Source organism: Ipomoea triloba, chromosome 14 (assembly GCF_003576645.1).
Source record: "Ipomoea triloba cultivar NCNSP0323 chromosome 14, ASM357664v1".
In the NCBI taxonomy this organism is placed as follows: Eukaryota; Viridiplantae; Streptophyta; class Magnoliopsida; order Solanales; family Convolvulaceae; genus Ipomoea; species Ipomoea triloba.
Genome location: NC_044929.1, coordinates 4,628,654 through 4,648,821, shown reverse-complemented (window position 1 = coordinate 4,648,821; position 20,168 = coordinate 4,628,654). Strand labels below are relative to the sequence as shown.

At 32.0% G+C, this 20,168-nt stretch overlaps 2 protein-coding genes across 2 annotated transcripts; both read right to left on the bottom strand.

The window, feature by feature from the left end:
* Positions 1 to 5,910: 5,910 nt before the first annotated feature.
* LOC116004798 (NAC domain-containing protein 78-like) lies at positions 5,911 to 6,882 on the bottom strand. The gene has a single exon (XM_031244967.1). It carries the CDS (start codon positions 6,880 to 6,882, stop codon positions 5,911 to 5,913), a length of 972 nt encoding a protein of 323 aa, XP_031100827.1.
* Positions 6,883 to 8,250: 1,368 nt separating this feature from the next.
* LOC116004797 (NAC domain-containing protein 78-like) lies at positions 8,251 to 9,222 on the bottom strand. Its single transcript, XM_031244966.1, has one exon. The coding sequence runs from the start codon at positions 9,220 to 9,222 to the stop codon at positions 8,251 to 8,253; it is 972 nt and encodes a 323-aa protein (XP_031100826.1).
* Between the last annotated feature and the right edge of the window lie 10,946 nt (positions 9,223 to 20,168).

The window sequence follows — 20,168 nt, the reverse complement described above, 5'->3', positions numbered from 1 at the left end:
TATGATCTCTAGCTAGATCTATCAATTTAAAAAGAAGAGATAATAGAACTAAAATTTTAACCAATTAATTAAAAACTTATCTTAAAGAACAATGATATTCATATATAGTATGTACCGTATTTAAGAGGGTAAAATAGAAAAAATCATTTAAAAAAAATACTAAAATCTAAATAATATTTACCATCACCATCTCAACAAAAACCAACATTTTTAAGTTCTCACTAGGGATCTAACTTAGGTTTGTAGATAGATGATTAGAATTATAATACATATATATGAAATACAGTAAGAATAAATCAATTTAATTATATAAATGTTTTTATAAATCTATCTCTATACAAAATTTTATATGGTATGAAAATAGCATGAAAAGTCTAACTACATTTTCTTCCGTACATTTCACGGGTAAAACACCGGTAATTAAAATTAAAGAGAAGAATACTTTTTATGCTTATTTGAAACTTGTTTTTAATTAAATGAAGGGCGGTCCGGCGTGGAGGCCGGGTTCATTGTTGCGTAACGACGGCCAAAGAGTTCTCGAGCTCGGCGTCGTAGCGTTTCATGTCCTTCTTCAACGGCAAGTTAACTCCGAACTCATTCACGGCGTCCTCGCAGTCGCTATCCAGGGCGGCGCTGAGGCGGGTCATGAGAGTGCCTCGGTCGTGGTCGAGAAGGGCCTTGAGGGAAAGATCCAGATCGTCCACCGCTTTCTTGTAGCTCTCCTTGCACGTGTCCAAGATCGATTTTTTGGTCTGCGGCGGCAGGTCCTTCGCCGACGGGATCTCCGCGGTGCTCTCTCCCTCGATCTTCTTCGCGTAGTCCTTCGTGGCCTTGATCGCCTTCTCCGACGCGTCGTGGAGGTTCTGCGCGCCCGACACCATCTGCTCGCACAGCTTCTTGTCGTCCGCCGTCTGGCAGTACTTGCTAGCGTCGTACACCTTGCTGGCGCCGGCCGCCGTGTAAATCAGGGCGGCGGCGACCACCGCCAAAATCATCAGGTTTTGTGAAGCCATATATGGTGCTGTGATGTGAAGAGAAAGAATTATTGCTTTTGTTTATTTCTTTTTTTGGTTATATTCAATCCAAACACTAATCGATCCTTATATAGTTGTGGGATGCAGTTGTGTTTGGGCCGACAACTATGGGTGCAGTTCAGATAACCACTCTTTTCTCTTCACCTCTTGTTATTAATGTGGATAATTTTATTTTGAAATTGAATTTTCTATTACTTTAGCATATAAACCTAATCGTGCAATTACGCCACTGAACGAAACAAAAAGGGCAATTATATCACTGAACACTCCAAATTCATGTAATTTTACCTTGATAGCAGTTTACCTTCTAGTTCACCAGGTTGTCTGCTTACCTATATGATGAGTTTGACATTTTAAAATATTTTTTAATACTAAACTTTAAATATAAAAATAAAATAAATAAAAAATTAAAAAATTTAATTAAAAAAAAAACAAGCAAGCATTGTATTTTTAATTTTTTTTTTCATTTTTCAATTTTTTTTAAAAAAAAAAAAACAAGCAAGCAAGCAGGCATTTAATTTTTTTATTTTTAATGTATTATTAAAAAATTATTTTAAAATGCCAATTTACTATCCACATAAGCAGACAACTTGATGAAATTGAAGATAACCTGCTATCTAGTGAAATTGCATGTATTTGGAGTGTTCATTGGCCTAATTGCACTTTTTTTCGTTCAGTGGCCTAATTACACTTTCAGGTTACTTTTAGTGGCCAATTTGAATCTTATTCCAAAAAAAAAAAAAGATTTACACTTTCTTTTAATACTTAGGTGATCCCAGACTAGCTTTGACGGATTAATCCTAAACCAATCGTTATACCGTGGACCCTGATGCAATACACAGAATTTGACTTTATAAGGTAAAGAATTCATGTTCATAATAAATATAAATATACACATAAACACGATATAATGAACATGAATTTTGTGTATTATGTTAAGTGTTTAATTTATGTTCATTATACTGTGTTTATGTGTCTGTGCATTATGAACATGAATTTTGTATTTTATGAAATCAAATTCTATATATATATGTTCATTATATGTGTATGTGTATTATATATGAACATGAATTATGTGCATTATGAACATGAATTATGTACATTATGAAGTCAAATTATGTGTATTGGATCATGGTCCACATCCTGGTTCACGATATAAATTGCCATCCTAAACGCATAAGGCCAAGCTCCTAGAGTCACTGCAACTGCAAGTCTTGTAATCAGCCCGCCCCTAGAGTCACTGAGGTAAACTGCAAGTCTTGTAATCAGCCCGCCAGCCTCACGCTAATCTTTGTGCTCGAACCTCACATTGACGTCTTTAGTCCTGACATCAAGTCACGGTGACACTAATACATTATTGGGTCAATATTCTTTGCATTAATTTAATTTTCATTTTTACAATTTAATAATGTTTAAAATTTGCTTTAAAAAAACATTCTTATAATGTACGGAGTATATAGCAATCGTTATATCGTGGACTAGGGTCCGTAGTGGACACGAATGACTTTAGGAATACACAAAATTCTTGCCTAGAATACACATAATTACTTGAGGGAATACACAGAACACATCACAACCTATGTTTTAGTACCTCCTAACATCGTAGTCTACAATACACAGAATGTCTTCAATGAATACACAGAAGCAGAAAATGAAAACACCAAATACACAAACACATCACCCTTGTGTTTAAGTACCACTATCATGAATACATAGAATTCTTGCCTAAAATACACAGAAAGACTTGGGAATACACAGAATATACAGGACTTTTTTAGTTTAATAAATAGTTAATATAACATCTGACTAATTATATGATATAAGTAATTTCTTCTTAATAAGATCAGACATGTACGCTCAGATGTTGAAAAGCTCTAGTAGTATCTTACAAGGTGGACTCAAGTCCATGTTCACAATTTAAAAACTCTATGTTCACATGTTTAGAACTCTATGTTAGTTCCATGTGTATGTATATAGTTTGTTAGCTTTTCTATATAGAGGCGATTGCGGTTCAGTTCAATCAATCAAAATCGAACCGTAAACTATTAGAACCGAACTTGAATTGTAACTATACAAAAGGTTACGGTTAAGGGTTTAAACTTAATAACTATGGTTAGGGTTAAGATTTTATATTCATGTGCATATGATTATATGAATGGAATGTGCATATGAATTGAAAAATACTTTGGGCTAGAGCTTTAAATGATAGTCACTTTTGTTTTTGGTTAAATATGTATTCATTGATTTGCCTCTTAATTTATGACATGAGGACCAATTGAACTACCCATGCAAATATATGTATACATTAATTCTTCCCCAAATATGTATAAATTAATTTATTTTAAGACCCCGCCCTTAGAGCCACAGTAGAGGTAATCATGAGTCACACAATTAGTCCACCGGTCAAATCTTAGTCTTCACAAGAAGGACCGCGGGTTAAGGTTTAACCGGCAGCTCGCTACTAAAAAAAAAAATTAAATAAAACTTAACTCATTAGCTTTAATTTGCCCTACTCAGTTTTGCTCTAAGAATGAAAAAATTTGGAACATTAAAGTTGTAGGGTACTCTCTTAGCTTTTTATAGTCACTTAAATCACCTAGATTGGACTTCATATGGAGGAGATAGGATCAAAACACTATCAACATGTTGTAGGACAAATTCCTTAGAGGGTGTTCATATGTTCTAATTTTCTGGTATCAAAGTTGTTAATGATTTTCTTTATCTTTCTTTTGACACTGGAATATCTGATTTGGACTATGAGGAAGATATGGCAAAAATCCTCCCGTGTTTGTCGACTATGTGCAGGTCCTTAAGTATATGAAGGGTTCATTGTTGGGTAACGACGGCCAAAGCGTTCTCGAGCTCGGCGTCGTAGCGTTTCATGTCATGCTGCAACGGGAATTTGACGCCGAACTCATTCACGGCGTCCTCGCAGTCGCTATCCAGGGCGGCGCTGAGGCGGGTCATGAGAGTGCCTTTGTCGTGGTCGAGAAGGGCCTTGAGGGACAGATCCAGATCGTCCACCGCGTTCTTGTAGCTCTCCTTGCACGTGTCCACGATCGATTTTTTGGTCTCCGGCGGCAGGTCCTTCACCGCCGGGATCACCGCGGTGCTCTCTCCCTCGATCTTCTTCGCGTACTGCTTCGTCGCCAAGATCGCCTTCTCCGACGCGTCGTGGAGGTTCTGCGCGCCCGACACCATCTGCTCGCACAGCTTCTTGTCGTCCGCCGTCTGGCAGTACTTGCTAGCATCGTACACCTTGCTAGCGCCGGCCGCCGTGTAGATCACGGCGGCAGCGGCCACCGCGAAAATCATCAGGTTTTGTAAGAGTGATGAAGCCATATATGGTGCTGTTAAGAGAAAAAATTAATGAATTATTGCTTTTTTATTTCTTTTTTTGGTTTGATTGAATACAAACAGTAATCGATCCTTATATAGTCGTGGGGTGCAGTTGTATTTGGGCTGAGAATTATGGAGCTCCACATATCAGGGATCCACCCTTTTCTCTTCACCTCTTGTTATTAATGTGGATAATTTTATTTTGAAGTTGAACCATGGTCCATGCAATAATTTGAGGCAATATGTTATCATTCACCAATTTCAGAAAAAAAAAAAAAAAAAAAAAACGGATCAGTAAGCTCTACATGGCCACAATTTGCAGTTTAAGTTAAGTTGTATATGGGCCAATTACAACAACAGAATCAACAGTATAAAGTTAATAAAGTTCATTATGTTAACAGCATAAATTTATATTTCATCTTCTTAATGCAAATGCATATATATAGATCCATAGCTTTTCTATGTTAACCCATCAAAGAACTCCTTACCTGCCCAAGATTCCAGAAATGCTATGTAATGCTACATTGACCAAAAGTTTTCACCAAAATCTTTCACCATTAATAAAACTCTTTTTATTCATTGGTTACCATGAATTGGCCAACCCACCCCGCATTAAAAAAGGAATCTACTTATTAATCAAATATAAATCATATATTGCCACATTAAATGGTGAAAACTTTTGGTCCATGTAGCATTACCCTTCCAGAAAACCCAACACACGTAATAGAAACATACTAGCACATTATATCAACCACCCTTTATGTGAGAGACAGACATGAATCAACCAGCAACGGCATTCCACCATTCACAACACTTTCTCCTTCATGTAAGGTGTTTTAAAATATTAAATTTGTTCCATACCCAGCAAATGCATCCATGCATCCAGAGGAAATTTAAAAGAAGATAAAGATGTCTTAATATTCACATGCATCAAACTAAAATAATGAAAGATGAAATCATATTGGTCCTGTTTGGTAAATGGCTGTTGGCTGATTGGGTTGGCTGTTTGGGTTAGAAGGTATGATTTGTTGATAACATTGGCTGATTGTAGAAAGTTGTTTGATAAATTAGCTGTTATCTGATGGCTGTTTGGTATAATTTTTTGCTCAAAAAGCTAATTGAAAAGGCTGCTTTGAGTAGCCTTTTGAATTTTGGCATTTTGGAGTTACAAAAACCTTATTATTTACCAACTAATAGTGGTCAAATAAGCCAAAATTGACTGATAGGCTGATTATTTACCAAGAAGGGCCATTAATTAGTGCATAAAAGCCTAAGCTTCTAACCAGTGCAGCGCAATCTCAGTACAGTGAACAAGTTTATGCACACTCGAACACTTCATTCATCCTCTCTAACAGAAAGGTAGGTTAAAGGAATGTATGTAAATGATTCTCAAATCCATCCATTAAAATATAAAAAAGACCTACTGGCGGAACATAAACCAATCCTCAGTAAATTTGCTAAAACTGTTTACTCTTATTGGGATTGACCCTTACATTTACATATTGTGATACTGTACAATTTGTGTAATCTTAATTAATTAGTTAGGCCTTAAAATAGGTACTGGCCCAGGGTGATTTATCCTTTCAATATCTTCTTGGGTCAGGATGTCGGACCAATCCTCAAAAATATCATGTGGTGGTGTTTTCTTCAATAATTCATCCAATTCATCAACTAATGGATCATTGCCCATAGTGCTCACTCCTCCATGCGCATCATCAACTCCACTGGAAAACTCTGCGGCAGCCAAAGTTGAAGTTTCAGAAGGTGGCAGAGATTCATTTTCCGGCGTCCTCAACAGTTGATCCCATTCATCCAGCTGTAATCTATCATTTTCCATAGCGATCACTCCTCCATTTGCATCATCAACTCCACTGGCTGCCTCTGCGGCGGCGGCGTCCAAAGTTTGAGTTTCCGAGGGTGGCAGAGATACAACATCATTTTCCGGCCAATTGTAAATCTCCAACGGCGTATCATTTTCATTAATATTCAGAGTAGACGATTCACTGCTTCTTGATGTGCTTCTAACGACTCTCCGCCTTATCCGGCAGAGTACAACATCCTTGAGTACAACGTTTTTATCTCGGAGATAATCATCCGACAGGGAATATTCTTTCATGAGCCAAGCCTCCCCTGGGCGGTCGCCCAGCCCGCCCTTGCTTTTTGATTTTTTCATCTCGTACTTCAAACTTTTCCTGAATCCCATAACTTTGTCGCGGACTCTAATAGGATGTGCTGCGTCCTGGCCCTTCCACGTCCCGCGGTTTTCGACGCCACGCAAGAATCTTGAGCCACCTTGGCATTTTCTCCTCAACTGGGTGAAGTAATAGCGAGTCATAGGGTCGCCGGAGCCGAAAATCTCAGCGGGTTCTTTCTCTCCGTAAAGATCTTCCAGTGCGATGAAATCAGAGGTGTATTTGAGAGGTTTTCCAAGGACGAAACCCTCCAAATATTGCATCAACTCCTTGTCGGTTGGCTTGAATATGTAACCATGCAGAGAACGACGAGCCATCCTACGTAAAGTTTACTGAGAAATGAGAATGAGAGGGAGAGAGATACGGAGATATCAGGTAGCGTTTGGATTATATAAGAGCCAGAGAGAGATATNAAAAAAAAAAAAAAAAAAACAACGGATCAGTAAGCTCTACATGGCCACAATTTGCAGTTTAAGTTAAGTTGTATATGGGCCAATTACAACAACAGAATCAACAGTATAAAGTTAATAAAGTTCATTATGTTAACAGCATAAATTTATATTTCATCTTCTTAATGCAAATGCATATATATAGATCCATAGCTTTTCTATGTTAACCCATCAAAGAACTCCTTACCTGCCCAAGATTCCAGAAATGCTATGTAATGCTACATTGACCAAAAGTTTTCACCAAAATCTTTCACCATTAATAAAACTCTTTTTATTCATTGGTTACCATGAATTGGCCAACCCACCCCGCATTAAAAAAGGAATCTACTTATTAATCAAATATAAATCATATATTGCCACATTAAATGGTGAAAACTTTTGGTCCATGTAGCATTACCCTTCCAGAAAACCCAACACACGTAATAGAAACATACTAGCACATTATATCAACCACCCTTTATGTGAGAGACAGACATGAATCAACCAGCAACGGCATTCCACCATTCACAACACTTTCTCCTTCATGTAAGGTGTTTTAAAATATTAAATTTGTTCCATACCCAGCAAATGCATCCATGCATCCAGAGGAAATTTAAAAGAAGATAAAGATGTCTTAATATTCACATGCATCAAACTAAAATAATGAAAGATGAAATCATATTGGTCCTGTTTGGTAAATGGCTGTTGGCTGATTGGGTTGGCTGTTTGGGTTAGAAGGTATGATTTGTTGATAACATTGGCTGATTGTAGAAAGTTGTTTGATAAATTAGCTGTTATCTGATGGCTGTTTGGTATAATTTTTTGCTCAAAAAGCTAATTGAAAAGGCTGCTTTGAGTAGCCTTTTGAATTTTGGCATTTTGGAGTTACAAAAACCTTATTATTTACCAACTAATAGTGGTCAAATAAGCCAAAATTGACTGATAGGCTGATTATTTACCAAGAAGGGCCATTAATTAGTGCATAAAAGCCTAAGCTTCTAACCAGTGCAGCGCAATCTCAGTACAGTGAACAAGTTTATGCACACTCGAACACTTCATTCATCCTCTCTAACAGAAAGGTAGGTTAAAGGAATGTATGTAAATGATTCTCAAATCCATCCATTAAAATATAAAAAAGACCTACTGGCGGAACATAAACCAATCCTCAGTAAATTTGCTAAAACTGTTTACTCTTATTGGGATTGACCCTTACATTTACATATTGTGATACTGTACAATTTGTGTAATCTTAATTAATTAGTTAGGCCTTAAAATAGGTACTGGCCCAGGGTGATTTATCCTTTCAATATCTTCTTGGGTCAGGATGTCGGACCAATCCTCAAAAATATCATGTGGTGGTGTTTTCTTCAATAATTCATCCAATTCATCAACTAATGGATCATTGCCCATAGTGCTCACTCCTCCATGCGCATCATCAACTCCACTGGAAAACTCTGCGGCAGCCAAAGTTGAAGTTTCAGAAGGTGGCAGAGATTCATTTTCCGGCGTCCTCAACAGTTGATCCCATTCATCCAGCTGTAATCTATCATTTTCCATAGCGATCACTCCTCCATTTGCATCATCAACTCCACTGGCTGCCTCTGCGGCGGCGGCGTCCAAAGTTTGAGTTTCCGAGGGTGGCAGAGATACAACATCATTTTCCGGCCAATTGTAAATCTCCAACGGCGTATCATTTTCATTAATATTCAGAGTAGACGATTCACTGCTTCTTGATGTGCTTCTAACGACTCTCCGCCTTATCCGGCAGAGTACAACATCCTTGAGTACAACGTTTTTATCTCGGAGATAATCATCCGACAGGGAATATTCTTTCATGAGCCAAGCCTCCCCTGGGCGGTCGCCCAGCCCGCCCTTGCTTTTTGATTTTTTCATCTCGTACTTCAAACTTTTCCTGAATCCCATAACTTTGTCGCGGACTCTAATAGGATGTGCTGCGTCCTGGCCCTTCCACGTCCCGCGGTTTTCGACGCCACGCAAGAATCTTGAGCCACCTTGGCATTTTCTCCTCAACTGGGTGAAGTAATAGCGAGTCATAGGGTCGCCGGAGCCGAAAATCTCAGCGGGTTCTTTCTCTCCGTAAAGATCTTCCAGTGCGATGAAATCAGAGGTGTATTTGAGAGGTTTTCCAAGGACGAAACCCTCCAAATATTGCATCAACTCCTTGTCGGTTGGCTTGAATATGTAACCATGCAGAGAACGACGAGCCATCCTACGTAAAGTTTACTGAGAAATGAGAATGAGAGGGAGAGAGATACGGAGATATCAGGTAGCGTTTGGATTATATAAGAGCCAGAGAGAGATATATATAGACATATAGTTTAGGGTAATATATGGTTTAGATAGTGATATATATAGACATATAGTTTAGGGTAATATATGGTTTAGATAGTGATATATATAGACATATAGTTTAGGGTAATATATGGTTTAGATAGTGATATCAGGTATTTGGTTTAATATATGGTCAGCGTTTGAATTATATAATTCTCCCAGTCCCATTTTGTGTCTGATTGATTCTGTTAACTAGGCTTGAATAAAATTATTTTTAATTCAATTTTTATAATAATAAATTTAGTATTAATATTCAAAATTTATATATTGAGAAATTACATTAAAAGTATTATTAAACACAACAAATCATATTAAAAAATAAGTTAAAAATAATAAAAATAATAAACAAAAATGAAAGAGTTGGTTTGACCAATAAATAGTAATAACTAGGACAGATAAAATGAGACGGATGTAGTAACAATATATATAATTTAAGATTGATTCAGGCGGTAAAATTTTTTGGCAAATAACAAGGTATAAAAATAATTATGATAAGATGGAAAATAATATATCTGACAATTATCAAATACAATTTATATAATAACAATATATATAGTTTGGGGCGCGCGCTAAAAAGTATTTTTGGCAAACAAACATGTATAAAAATATTTATAATAAGATGGAAAATAATAGACCTCCGACTTAATATTTAGTTTTAACGTGTTCGCAATCGTTAACGGGTTAAAAGTTAAATAGGAGTGTGCATAATTCATCATTTTCGTTCAATTTTATCAAACGTGTTCAATTTATTAATTTATGTTTTACAGAATTTATATAAATAATTTCAATGGTTACATTTCAAATTACAAACTAATCATACAATAACTAATGTATGTTTTAATTTTTTAAAGTACAAAATGATTATCTCCTTTATTATAATGATTTAATTATAGCGATATTAGATATTTTGGTGTAATAACGAGTGTTTGAATTATATAATAATAACAATATATATTGGTAGTGTTGAGTCAGGCGGTAAAAACTTTTAATTAGCAATAAAAATATTTGTTTTCAAAAAAAAAAAAGCAATAAAAATATTTATGATAAGATATAAAATAATAGACTTGACAATTATCAGTAGGACTAGTATTTTATATAGGGCAAAAACAAATGCCCAGTATTAATACTAAATATTAAAATATTTTTAAAAAAAATTATAGCATATTTTTTTATAAAAAATGTATAGTTGTAGAATTCATATTATATTAAATAAAAGTATAGTTTATAATTTGAAGGAATAAGGTTCATATTATATTGGCTATTGAACGTAACCTGAAAGTGCAATTAGGCCATTGAACGAAAAAAGTGTAATGAAAGCACTGAACACTATAAATGTATGCAATTTTACCTGATAGCAGGTCGTCATCTATTTTTTCAAGTTATAATTAAATTAAATTTAATAATTATTTTAATAATTTTTTAATAAAAAACTAAAAATAATAAAATAAAACCATGAGGGTGGCCGCCGGCCACCCCCTCCTTCGTTGGCCTGTCTTCGTCTCCAACCAGACAAAGAGATTCTTCATCTCTAGTTGAAGAGACGAAAATACCCTCTGATTTTTTTAAAATGTTTTTTATTAAAAAATTAATAAAATTAATTTTTAAATAAAAAATTAATTTAATTATAACCTAAAGAAATGGATGATGACCTGCTATGAGGTGAAATTACATATATTTAGGGTGTTCAGTGGCGTAATTTCAGTTTTTTCGTTTAGTGGCCTAATTGCACTTTCAAGTTATGTTCAGTGGCTAATTTAAATCTTATTCCTAATTTGTATAATAATTATGGTATGATTAATATTATTCAAATAAGAAATTTAGATATGATAATTACTAACTATAATTATGGTAAGATCTAATTAAAATTTAATGAAATCAAACTTATTTCTTATAATAGCATGTTTACAAACATTATTACATTTGAAGAATAAAATAAAAAATATTGTGTATGCATGTGCATGGTAATAATAATGGAAACATAATAGAAGTTATAACGGCAGAGATATTTTTTTTCCATAAAATTGTATAGTACAACTCTTATAGCATAATGTATACAAAAATTTAACAGAACAAAAAACGGACACAATTCAGGGATATAACCTGGATTGAAACTTATTATGTTTTTATTAGATTTAGTATTTAATACAGGTCAACCTGTTAAACATATTAATAACATGTTTAACCCATTAAGATTATGGTGTTAACTGTTTATAGGAATTCGTGTACACAAACTCATTTATAACCCGCTAAGAACCTATTGTTATTGAGGTGTAACAATATATATAGCTTAGGGTTGATTCAGGCGGGAAATTTTTTATTTTATTTTTTCAAATTAAGAGGTATAAAAATATTTATGATAAGATAAGATGAAAAATAATAGACCTAACAATTATCAATACAACTCAATATTTAGTCTTAGTCCTCAATTGTTAAACGGGTTAATATGTTAAGAATATGTTATATCTCGTATCTTAAGATATTATATAATAACAATATATATATATATATATATATATATATATATATATATATATATATATATATATATATATATATATAGAGAGAGAGAGAGAGAGAGAGAGAGGGGTAGGGTACTAGGGTAGTCGGTGAAAAGTTTTTTAATTTGGGATAAAAATATTTATATAAGTTGGAAAATGTAAATGCTTACATGGACAACATAAGGTTAAAAGAAATGCCACATCAGTTGAAAACCTGCGCCATGTCAGCAGGAAGACATGGAAACCTGCTAAAAGTTCTACGTGAATTTTTTTTTTGGTTTGTGGCTCAATATATACGATATGAAAGTTCAGGGTGCGACATGAATAATTAAATATAGTTCATGGTGCTAGATGACACTTTAGCATCTAATCTATTAAAAAAAAAGTTGTACAATTTCTTTTAATACTTAGGTGATCACATACCAACTTTGTCGGACTAATCCTAAATACGTAACGCCCAACTCCTAGAGTTATTGTAAAGGTAAATTGTGAGTCTTGCAATCAACCTGTCGGCCAGACCCTAATCTTTATGCGCGAACCTCTTTAGTCATGACATCAAGTCAGATGACAACACTGATACATTATTGGGTTAATATTCTTTGCATTAATTTAATTTTCATTTTTACTATTTGATAATGTTTAAAATGTGCTTTAAAAATACATTCTTATAATGTACGGAGTATATAGGACTTTTTGAGTTTAATAAGCAGTTAATATAACATCGGATTATATACATTTTATTCACTAATCATCAAATTATATGATATAAGTAAAAGTAATTTCTTCTTAATAAGATCAGACATGTACACTCCGATGTTGAAACGCTCCAGCAATATCATATAGCTGCAAAGTGCTAACTTTCATTTAATCATTAAATTTGAGAAAAGCCCAAATTTATTAATGGATATGATGGATCCATAGTTTTTGCCAATGCTGTGTTCATAGCCCAATATTTAGCAGCCCATAACAATCAACTAAAGTTGCCATTTGCCAAATCTTTTTTGGTACTATTGACTCTATTACAATGTAATATCTGTTCATAAATCATAACTACTTTCTCAACTTACTAAAGCACAAAGAGTCAACATCGCCTCCACTAAGGCTCGAACTCACCCCCTTCCATATGGGTATAACTGGGTACCGCTAGATCACAAGCTCATTGGCATCATTTGCCAAATCTATTATACCGATCCTTTTTCTTTTCTATGTTTTTTTTTTCTTTTTTTTCCTCTGTGCTTATTTTATTTAATATTTCTTAAAATGTATAAATTTATTTTTTTAAGTTTAATATTATTTTAATGTAATTTTTAAATATATAGATTTATATACAAAAATTTAAAATAAATACAGAGTATTACAATAAATACATGCTATATTCCTAGTTTTTGTCTATTTTCTGTGCTAATAAAAGAATGCATTATTATTGTACAAAATTACTTTTAATCCATTTTTATTGGACATAACTTCTCTTACTTTATTATAACTCTTTTACTATTTAATGAATTCTAACAATAATGGCTAAAAATTAAAAATTATAATGCACCCTTATAATTAGGAGCGAGCAAATTTTTTGTTAACGGCTTGAAAATTGGACCGACCAAAAAATTTGATTGGTTTCGATTATTAAATTTCAAGTTTTTTTTTTTTTAGTTTTTCAGTAATTTTTCCAATTGTTTACCTTCGATTTTAGTTGGTGACTGAAAAATCGACAACTTCGTTAGTTCCATGTGTATGTGTATAGTTTGCTAGCTTTTATATCTAGAGGTGGCTACTATTTAGTTCAATCAGAGGATCAATACCGAACCATACACTATTTGAATCGAACTTGAATTATAACTATACAAGCGGGCTACAGGTTTAGCCTGCGGCTCACTACTAAAAAAATTAAATAAAACAACTCATTAGCCTAAGCGTGTTAAATTTCAGACTAAGTTTTGATATTGTTTTGCTCTAAGAAGAGAGAACTTCGAATATTAAAGTTGTAGGGTACTCTCTTAACTTTTCATAGCCACCTGAATCACCTTGACTGGACTTCATATGAAGGAGATGTGATCAAAACACTATCAACATGTTGCAGGACAAATTACTCAGGGTCTATCTGAATGTTCTGATTTTCTGGTATCTATGCATCCAGAATCTCTCAAAGTTGTAGAGAACTTCTTAATCTTTCCTTTGACAATTGAATCATCTCATTTGGACTCCGTATGAGGGAGATATGACTAAAAGTCTAAAACCCTCCAACGTATCACCCACCCCCTAAAAAAAAAAAAAAAAAAAACATTGGGCCGCCCCGCCCCGCCCCACTTGCGAGCTTTGGCATGGTGGGGTGAGTCGACCACCTTCTAAGCCCGCCAATAGGCGGGCTTTTTATCCCACCACGTGAGACCGTTTTGATGGCTCTCTCGATATTTTTGGACCTTTTTTCCATACACGCTTCTAGTGGAATTCGAACCCTCATCTTTGGGTCTTATTCCCATATATGCTTCCTGTGGGATTCAAACTCCATCCTTGGACCTTTTTCCAATACATGCTTCCAGTGAGATTCAAATTGCCACAATGCCGCCTCCCGTCGTGACCTTTAAGTCAGGCGACGAACCACCTATGATAAGTCTCGGGACGACATTAATTGATATTATGGTTGCGTGTTCTTAAACTCTTTGGAATTGAAATATTATTATGTGTATGTGTATTGAATATATAAGATGTAGGGAGTAATATACAATTTGTTTCTATTTAAAAATAGGATGTAGTAACACAAGATATAAATTGCACTGAAAAGCCTCTATTCGATAAACTTTTAATTTTCAGATAAGAAAATCATGCTTCACCCACTCAGCCACTCATTTCATTTGGGGCTCATAATGTACTTAAGTTTTGATTTATTTAAAGCTATTTTATTTTTATTTTTAAATTTTGTCATGAATCACACAAATAAATTACTAGTAACAATTAAACTTTATAAAAAAAGTTAAACCAAACATTTGATTTGTCTAATCTTTTCATAACTATTTTTAAAATCTCAATATACCATTGCCATATATAAAACAATAATAAGGAAAAAAAATGAATCAACATACTCTTAGTTTTGAATAACTTTACGATTTTTTAAGGAATATCCATATAAGAAAATTTGTTATATATATTCTTTGCAAACTAAATTTGTAAGGCAACTAATATATAGTTGCAATGCACATGCGATTGGAGAAACTTGAATCGACCTTCACACTCTTCAAATTCTCAACGAAGTGATGATTGTGATCTGGTCATTCTATTAAAATTTATATTATTTATTTTTTAAATTTTGATTTAGTCAAAGTCAATAACAGCATTTCACATTTTATTTATTTTCGTTTTTCTCAAAGTACACTCCAACTTTAAAACTTAATGGCTAAAAAGTAAACAATTAGCATCTATTACACCAATGAAAAAACATCATTATAAAGAGTATTAGTGGCATGCATTTCTAACCACCAACTCTTACGATTAGAGTGCGATCTAGGGCTAAAATGAGAAATATGAGATAAAAAATTCATTAACAACCCTAATCAACTAGAATTTCTAAAATGTAACATTAAATAGATTTAATAAAAGGATCGAAGGTGCCACTTTATTAATATCTTGTGAACTTCAAGTATATTGAACTAAATTGTTATTATATACTTATATATAGTATAAGAACTGAATCTGTTTCTATATTGAAGATAGAGTTTAAAAGTATAATTTTATATAATAATAATATATTCCTTTTAGAGTTTTTTTTTTTGAAGAATTCCTTTTAGAGTTTTAGTGAGTAGATAACCTAATTTTATTTTTTTTTTAAATCATATAAACAGACAACTTTATAGGCACGTATTGTATGCCTGTACTGTTTTATAATTTGATTTTTTTTATTATTAAAATTTGGGCTGAAATTTAAATTAAAAAATTAAAAAAAATAGATATGTTTGACCACCATTAACTATTTAATTTGGTTAAATAATTAAAATCAGTGTTTAATTAATTAGCTTTTTTTTTTTTGAAAACGTTTAATTAATTAGCTTTTTTTTTTACAGTTTATTGTTCCAAAATATCAAAATTTTAAAAGTTGTTCAAAGCAATTTTTCCAATCAACTTTTTAAAAGAAATCATTTTATATGTAATCAGCTAACAACTAATTTATCAAATACTTTTTTACAATGAACTAATGCATCAAGTAATCAAACCAACTAACCAAACCAGCTAACCGTTATTTATGAAACACTCTTGGAATAGGAGACTTCATAGGGGGTTGGTCATGAATGAACAGGGGTTTCTTGCTAAGCACGAAGTTTACCCACTATCGGCTTCTAGAATTTTTTTTCTTTTTTCTTTATTAATGCCGGAATACAACACATTATAAATACACTACTCCCTATTAATTAATTAATTTATCTCTACTCACAAATCACAATCATAATTTATATCCGTCCCGAAAGTCGTAAGTAGTCGCTTTCAATAATATCGTCTACGGTTGGTGCAGGTTATTAGGAGCGGTTTACGTTTAAAATCAATTTTAATTTTGTTATTTATTTTAATAATTTTATTAATATATAATACAATTCTGCTTTTATAATTATATTATATTACACTATTTTTTTTTAATAATTTGTCGGTATGTAGTATCTCAAGAATAGATCGAGTCACTGTCTCTAATGGGGTACAAACATGTAATTTTCTACTTAAGAGAGTTATTGTATGTTATGCCGCTTTACCAAAAGGTTATAAGTTATTTAAATAATATTTCTCATTTTATATAGAAAAAGTAAAGGTTTTAATCATTTCTGGATAGCGGATATTGATTTTCCAATAAATCAAAGTAAAGTTCTTGATTACTCTTCCAATTAACGTGAAGAAACCCATACTTACAGCCTGTGTAGTTGTGTTAATGTGGATTTTGAATTAGTGAGGCTGCTTTTATTATTATTATTTTTTAATTTTTGTGTTTGTAAAACCTAACTTGGCCCAATTTGGGAGAATGGAAAAGTTTTGTTGTGTGTTTTTTTTTTTTTTTTTTCAAAAAGGAGGCTAAAAAAGTGAACTTTTTTTCTTCAAAAAAAGAGGCTAAAAAAGTGAAATTTTTAGGGTTGGAAAATTAAAATTTTAAGTATTAAATAGAATTTGAAATTAAAGTGCGTTTATTAACTGGAAGAATTTTAAAATATAAATTAAAAATTACATTTATACTTTATATATATATATATATATATATTATATATATATATATATATATATATATATATATTAGTGACATGCACTTTTTACTACTAACTCTTGCGAGGTGTTTGGGGGAAATAGGTTGCAAAAAAATTATAATTTCGTGGAAGATGAAAAATGTGAGAATAATAATAATAATAATAATAATAATAATAATAATAATAATAATAATAATAATAATAATAATTATTATTATTATTATTATTATTATTATTATTATTATTATTATTATTATTATTATTATTATTATTATTAATCATAAATGACAAAATTCAAATTTTGCTTTTGAAAATTATATGTAACACGCTATAAATAAATTTTAAAATTGCCTAACAAAAGCAATAAAATAGATAAGGGAATTTTAAGAAAACATATTTGATTGAAATTAACTTACTGATTGATGTTTTGTGTTGAAAGTTGAAGAAGAAGATATGCAATAGTTGAAAGAGAAAGAGACCAAACATCAATTTTAAGTTAAAATTGATGACGCACCTTAAGTAGTGAAATGACGCACCTAAAGCATATAACATATATGTAAAATTATAATAATGCCACCACGCTTTTTTAAATTTATGTTCATTATGAGCGGTTCATTTATCTTGATTACCTTTGAATAAATGGCGCAGATTTAACCGTACAATCGCATGAGACACATCCAACCGCACGTGAACCCAATTATTATTATTATTATTATTATTATTATTATTATTATTATTATTATATGGACAACTAGAAATGAATTGACATCCACAATTAGGACGTTAATCCAATAGTAAAGCTGGATTTCCCCCAACATCAATTGTCAATAATAATGCTAACAGCATCACAAAATTGGCATATTCTTTGATATGATTGTTTGAAAATCAGAGCAACAATTCGTGAATGGAAAATAAGGTTGGCATCAATCGCAGGCCTTGAAAACAATGATTATATAAACACGTGTAATAGTAACAACGTCAAGATCTAAGAAATGCATTCATATGCATAATTGCATATGCATAGTAATCTCCATTCTACGGTCCAGATGCTGCCAAATTTCGCTGCCGCGTACGCGCAATCCTTTTTTTTTTTTTTTTTTTTTTTTTTTTTTTTTTTTAACCCTTTTTTCCGCACCACTGCCTTGCAATTTCTTTCTTGTTTCCTTTTCTTTCCTTCTTCCCCAAACAAACAAAATCAACAAGGTAGATTAATCAATAATGATGTTTAACTGTTTAAGTATTAAAAATGGCCCAACATTGTCCATCAATAAGGTGAGGCCGGATAACAACTAACAAGTGCACTTGAAAGTCTTACAAATTTAATTTTCTTTTTTTTTTTCTGAAATGACATGCCAATTTGGATTTTTATATGCAATGCTTCATAATAAATATAGATGATGGTATGACTTATGTGAGTTCATTTGATTAAAGGAAAGTTACACATTTAGTACTCAATTATGACCATTTGTAGATTTAAATCATTAGTTATTTGAGATTAGTCCTTCAATTATTATTAAAGTACAGATTTAATCCCTTCATGAGTCGATGACCAAATATGTCACTTTATTAAGTAACATATTGGTGGTTAATTTGGTCCCTAAGAGACTAAATCTATCAGGTTGATTATAATTGAATGAATAAATCTATAGTTCAAATACTTGAAAGATTAAATTTACAATTCAGTCAAATTTGAAAGATTAAAAGTGTCATTTTTTTCTCCGAGTAATTTATAATAAATGACATATACCTATCAACACAATTGGCTTGGTAGACCTATCAACAAGATTGACCCCTAATGATAGATTGGATACTCGAGCTCATACACATTGTACATGTTTTTACACATTAATTTCACATCAGCTAAAAAAAATCATAGATTTTTAACTTTACAAGTTACATGTAAAAATTGCTTAGCATCCATATATTTTCCATGTCATTTAATATTTATTTATTTATATTTTTAACTTTGTATTGGGTCAACCTTGATAAAATTAGTGAGTTCGTGAGAATTTTAAATATTAAATAGCAAAGATTCTGAAAGTATATTTGTATGTGTTTTGCAGTTTTGCGTAAAAAACTTCTGTTCGAATAATACTTTTCATTTTAAACATGTGTTCAATGTATTCTTTCATGAATCTATATCAATCGGATCTAATTTTGAATACCAAGATGGCAATTAGTCAATTACCATATTCTTGCTCACGAAGTATTGAGTGCTATTATTATTAGATATTAGATATGTTGAGCCAAATACTGTCCCAAATAATAATTATATAAGTGTTACAATTTTTTTTTATTTTTAATTATTAATTCGATCTGAATTAACTAAATAAAACCACAATATCTATCATTTAGAAGAATATTGTATTCCACTCCCTCTTTTATTCATTTAATTTCTAAATTATATTATGTTCATTATTTTATCAATATTTTCTCAATATAATGCATACCTTTTGTTCTATATCTACTCTTATCTTTTATTCTTTTCCAAATTAGGAGAATTCCGTTATTATTTTTTTCTTGATCCAATGAACTTATACTAATTCAAATCAACGAGTATATACTGTATATCAATATGATATAATATTTCATTCACCAATAATAGTATAACACTCATCAATAATTAATTATAAGATCTTTTTTTAAACAAATAAAGTTTAAATACCTTACTATTCCCTTTTTAGAATTATTACCCCTTTATATGATTTTCTTTTTTTAAAAAATTATATTCATTGATTACCCATAAAATAGTTGATCTTACCACACGCTAAACGAATAAATGATAGTTAATACAATAACTAAATATAGAAATGAGTACAAGAGTTAATTTTACCGGAGGTCCCTTGTCTTTGGTGGCAACTTCAAATTTAATCATAGACTATCGTTTTTGTCATTTAACATCTTAAACTAACATTTTTGGACATTTTTTTCCATCCGATGATTTTTCCGGCAAGACCCTATTTTTGGCAAGGGTACTTTTGTCTATTCATTTTTTTAAACATCGCTTATTCTCCACCAGTTTACTCATATATATATATATATATATATATATATATATATATATATATATATATATATATATATATATATATATATATATATATATATATATATA

Coding starts and splice junctions, on each gene's coding strand:
- LOC116004797 (XM_031244966.1), bottom strand. CDS start 9,222: ATGGCTCGTCGTTCTCTGCATGGTTACATATTCAAGCCAACCGACAAG.
- LOC116004798 (XM_031244967.1), bottom strand. CDS start 6,882: ATGGCTCGTCGTTCTCTGCATGGTTACATATTCAAGCCAACCGACAAG.